This window comes from Neolamprologus multifasciatus, chromosome 3, assembly GCF_963576455.1.
Source record: "Neolamprologus multifasciatus chromosome 3, fNeoMul1.2, whole genome shotgun sequence".
NCBI lineage: Eukaryota > Metazoa > Chordata > Actinopteri > Cichliformes > Cichlidae > Neolamprologus > Neolamprologus multifasciatus.
The window spans coordinates 38,645,006-38,649,657 of record NC_140441.1 but is presented as its reverse complement, the minus strand read 5'-3'; the positions used below and the strand labels follow the sequence as shown (position 1 = coordinate 38,649,657).

Below are 4,652 nucleotides of genomic sequence, written 5' to 3'. Positions count from 1 at the left end.
CAAGCCTGTACTTTTAGAATTTTACTTCAGTAAAATAATTTACCAAAGTTAAAAGTACGTTTTGGGGTGGCTGTAGCTCAGGTGGTAGAGCAGGTCATCTACTGATCGGAAGGTTGGTGGTTCGATTCCTGGCTTCCCCTAGTCTGCATGCCAAATATCCTTGGGCAAGATACTAACCCCAAATTGCTCTCCGATGCATCCATCGGAGTATGAATGTGTGTGAATGTCAGTTAGAAAGCACCTAGGAAAAATGTGCTTGTGCGAATGGGTCTGAATGGGTGAATGCACAAGTTGTATAAAGCGCTTTGAGTGCTCAGAAGAGTAGAAAAGCGCTATATAAGAACCAGTCCATTTACCATTTACCATGAAAAGTACTAATGTATTGAAATCTGTATTAACTGTCCACTCTTTAGTATTCATCACATATTATCTGCAGTATAACCCATATGGAAAAGATATATATAAATCTTATAAAGTTTTTATCTGTCTTGTATGAAACTTGTATGAAAAGCATACAAGAGTGAAAACACATATAAGATCCCTTGAAAAATTATATAAATGAAACTTGTATGTTTTGTATACTTACTAAAAAAATATAAGAAAGTAATGAGAAAGTGGCCACTTTCATGAGTAAATCATATATGTTTTTACTATTTCTTTTCCATATGGGAACAGACTGCCTCAGTCTTACCTCTTGTAATACAGAATAAAAAGCGTCATCTGCCACAAGTTGATAGACATGTGACGAAGTTCTTGCAGTGGACTTTTCTGGTTCTGTTTTGACAACAGAATTAAATCAGTCTATAGCAACAATTTCTTCTCAATAAAACACTTATATTGCCTTACATTATTATAAGTTAATTGATAATGTATTTAATAGTGTTTGATCTAAATACAAATGGCTTTTAACAAGTCATAACAAGTCAAACCTTCATCTACTTTAGCGTACTCCTGTTCTACGAGGTAGTAACAGGCTCCAGAAGACAATCCATCTTCATCTAAAGGAGACATAGAGTGAGAGTAAAGTGAGGATATCAATATGTTGAAAAGTCAAATTACCAAAAAAAGTCAAATTTGACATTTTCGAAATGCCTAATATACATATAAGGCAATACCTGCAGTTGTTATACATTTTTACATACATTGTTTTTGTCATTTCCAAATGAATAAGATTATTTAATATTGATTATATCATGTTCCTATTCTTGTTTTGTTTAATTTATAGTTTATTCTAAACAGAATACAAAATGTCACTGTATGCCACTTTTAGTTTTGAGCTGTACAAAGCAAACTCACGCCTCTCACTCTAGATGCGCGTCTAAAAGACATGCTTGAACCGTATTAGCACTGTGGTTTTTATTTGAAGCACAAGTCCAGGAAACTCATGTTCTCACGACGGCCTACACATTTAGCAATAACAGATACACATCACAAGAAAGGGTAATACCAGACAATCAAGTCTTGTTTGACTTCATAGATCAAATTTGCGATAGAAGTTATATCAACTTAAATTCTGTTAGTGTAAACTTAACAATAAGTTATTTTTTAACAGGAGATGACTATAATTTACATGACATTACCTGTTTTTTTCCTGTTTTTATTTACAGTAGCGTATGTTGCGTTGCTTGCATTAGGTGCGCTGGCCTCTGTGATTAAAAAAACAACAACATAAAACATCAAAAGACAATAATAGTCTTGAGACAAAATAGTCTAAACAGAGGTTTTTTTTATGTCAGGACATTTAGCTTCTGTTTTTCCACAATTAAAAATCTTTTAATGTATATTACTTTAATCAAGCCTTTATTTCATGTTGGTCAAGAGGACACAAGTTTTTATTTATTATTACAATAACAATTAAGAGCACATCCTGATAAATAGTTCTTGACTTTCCTGTGTGGTGCCTCTTAACGCTTGGTTTTAAAGTACTTCATAGGTTCCAAAAGAGAGTTGTTAAGTTATTTTAGCATAGTTAAGTCTTTTGCAGGATGCCATACACATGGGTAATTAAACAGTGTTTGTTTTCTGACCTGTCTGACGCTCTGTTGAATCTGAAGTACGCACCTTAGTTGACAGATAGAGCAGCGCTATAGTACAAGGAAGAAAAACAACATCACCAGTGAACAACATGGAAAAAATAAAGGTATTTTTAAAACTTTAGACAACAACAGTGCTATGAAAAAGTCATGAGCCAGTGCTATTTCTTTGTATTTTGCTAAAAGAATTTGGAAACAGTTGAGGCAATTTACTTAAATGTGTAAAAACATACATGGAAATGTAGCATAAAAGACAAAAAAAAGAGTGTGTTTAAAAGTCGACATTTAGTATAAGCACATTTATTCTTGAACACAGTCTAAAGTTTCTTAGGAAAGCTTCTTTGTAATTTATTTAAGTAGTCTTCAGAAATAGTTCTGAAGACTAACTGAAGAGACAGATTAATCTTTCAGGTTTTTGTTGGATCTTATCAGGATTCTTCAGGACATGACTTTCAAGTACTTTCCTTTTGCCGTTGATCTGGACTTTTCCAAAGTACTGTATGCCTTTTGAGAATTTCAAAACAGCAAAACAATGAGCACAAAATTCTACATGAAATATAATATTTGTTAGTTTCTTTACCTCTGTCCCAGTAATCTTTCCCAAAGTGACGCAGTGCCCCCACCACCAACACAACACTCAATAAAACAGTGACAATAATCCAAGGTGTGGCAGGATGGCTTTCATTTTTGGAACTATCTGTAAATATATTTAAATATATTTGTAAATATGAATAAAGTCGTTTAATTTATCTTTTGAAAAAATTGGAAAAAAAGCAAAAATAAAAAGGTCAAACAGGAAGATGGAAATCAGAAGGTATGTGAAAGTTTAGTACACCTGTTCCATTTGCTTAAAGTGTACCTTTAACACTGCACACTGGAAATTCCACAGTATTTCAAAAAGCTACAGATTTGAATGACGGCAGTCAAATGTATCTATGGAATTAATTTTAAAACTTTGTTGTTTCTCATGTGTTCTGACCTGTGACATTCAGCCAGCTCACTGGTGACTCTCCAGCTTCTGAAATGCTGCATTTGTAAAGTCCTTCATGAGAATTTAAAACTCTGCCGATGGTCATGTATCCTGTGGAGCTCTTCCTGATGAGGATTCCATCTTTGTAGAAATCAGCTGTGAAGCTGGAGGAAGTTGTCTTGTTCTTGCAGCTCAGAGTCACAGCTTCTCCCTCCATCACAGGAACAGCAGGACTCTCCAGGATCACAGGACCAGCTGAAAACCAACATATATAAATCTATTCAATGATGTGTTTGATTATGACAGCATATTGCTTACTAAATGGAAACTTACCAGTAACAGTGATGTTGATAATGTTGCTTTTCTCCCCTCCTCCAGTCTCACATATGAACTCTCCACTGTCGTCTATATAAAGATTTTTTATAGAGCAGGACGATCCTGTTGCTGTTTTCTCATTAGTGTAGCTGCATGATTTCATTTTCCCTCTCAACTTATGTACAATATTATAATGAGAGACGCCCTCACAGTAAAAAGTTACTGGCTCATACTCAAAGAACTGTGATCTGTTTGGAACAACACGAAGAAAAACTGCACCTGAGATAAGGAAAAGGAGAAATTCAGTTCAGTTTTATTGTTTAATAAAAATGTTGTCAAACTATACAAAACAAAATAACAACAGATAAAATTAATGGCAAATATGTATCAAATTTACATTGATTAAATATACACGAGGGATGAACACATGTCCTACATCTAATTTCTAAATTATCTATTTCTCCATTAAACAATTGCAAAAAAAATACTGATATCAGTGAGCAGGTAGCTGGGACTCACCAACGTTGTCATCATGTGCACACAGCAGGATCTTGACAGTTATCACTGAAGAGAATTAAAGAGCTATCTATTAAAATAAATACTTTATTATGATCTTAATAATTACTGACATTTTTAACCTTTATATTGCTGAGTTTTATTGTGGATGCAAGACCGTACTCACACAGCTTGATGCAGGCAGCTCTGAACACCATGATGTCGGGCTGCAGACTGAATACTAAAGTGTGAAAAGTGAGAGCAGGGGCGTCTTCCTGTTTGTCTTCCTGTTCCTAAAGCAGTTTTACTACCACTACCACTATTACTTTCTACTATTTCTTTTACAACTCAATGCTAATTAATGTAATCATTTAACTTTACTAAAGTAGTTTCCACAGTAACCAAGTTGATCTTGTGTCAGCTTAAGCTTCAGTGTTTCAGTTTCCTATCTGTGGGTGGATCAAGGAACTGCTTCAGTCTCTGAAAAATGTTAGCCCTTCAACAAATGTGTAAAAGCACTTTAGAGAAATAGGAGAGTTAACACTGCTGAAGATAAAGTGATTATGTCATTCAAATGTATCAGTGACTATTTCAGTAAAGACAGATCATTAGAAGGAACTGAACATGATTGATTCATGTACAGAATTCAGACTGGTGGTTAGACTCCAATGGCCCATCACAGCACAATGGATTCCTATCGGTGATAGGGATTAGGCAAGAAACCCCTGGTGGTTGTGGTGGTGGAGGAGCCTGAGTGACATAGGAGGGGCGGTGATGGGGAGGAGGTGGGTTGCACAAAGGTGTCTTCAAGAGAAAGTCTTATGCCGGGCTCACACTGT

General features: G+C 35.1%; 1 protein-coding gene across 1 annotated transcript; it reads right to left on the bottom strand.

Annotated features, from left to right (window-relative positions):
• Window positions 1-411: 411 nt before the first annotated feature.
• On the bottom strand, window positions 412-4,390 carry LOC146523080 (uncharacterized). The gene is made up of 9 exons (XM_085154700.1): window positions 4,001-4,390; window positions 3,838-3,882; window positions 3,337-3,597; window positions 3,013-3,258; window positions 2,614-2,730; window positions 2,028-2,084; window positions 1,581-1,646; window positions 930-998; window positions 412-774 (listed from the first exon to the last, which is right to left on the bottom strand). The coding sequence occupies exons 1-9, from the start codon at window positions 4,029-4,031 to the stop codon at window positions 551-553; spliced, it is 1,116 nt and encodes a 371-aa protein (XP_085010826.1). The 5' UTR covers window positions 4,032-4,390; the 3' UTR covers window positions 412-550.
• Window positions 4,391-4,652: the final 262 nt, after the last annotated feature.

Coding starts and splice junctions, on each gene's coding strand:
- LOC146523080 (XM_085154700.1), bottom strand. CDS start 4,031: ATGGTGTTCAGAGCTGCCTGCATCAAGCTGT. Junction 3,259..3,336: donor TATCAACATCACTGTTACTG/GTAAGTTTCCAT, acceptor GTTGGTTTTCAG/CTGGTCCTGTGATCCTGGAG. Junction 775..929: donor GTACGCTAAAGTAGATGAAG/GTTTGACTTGTT, acceptor TTGTCAAAACAG/AACCAGAAAAGTCCACTGCA.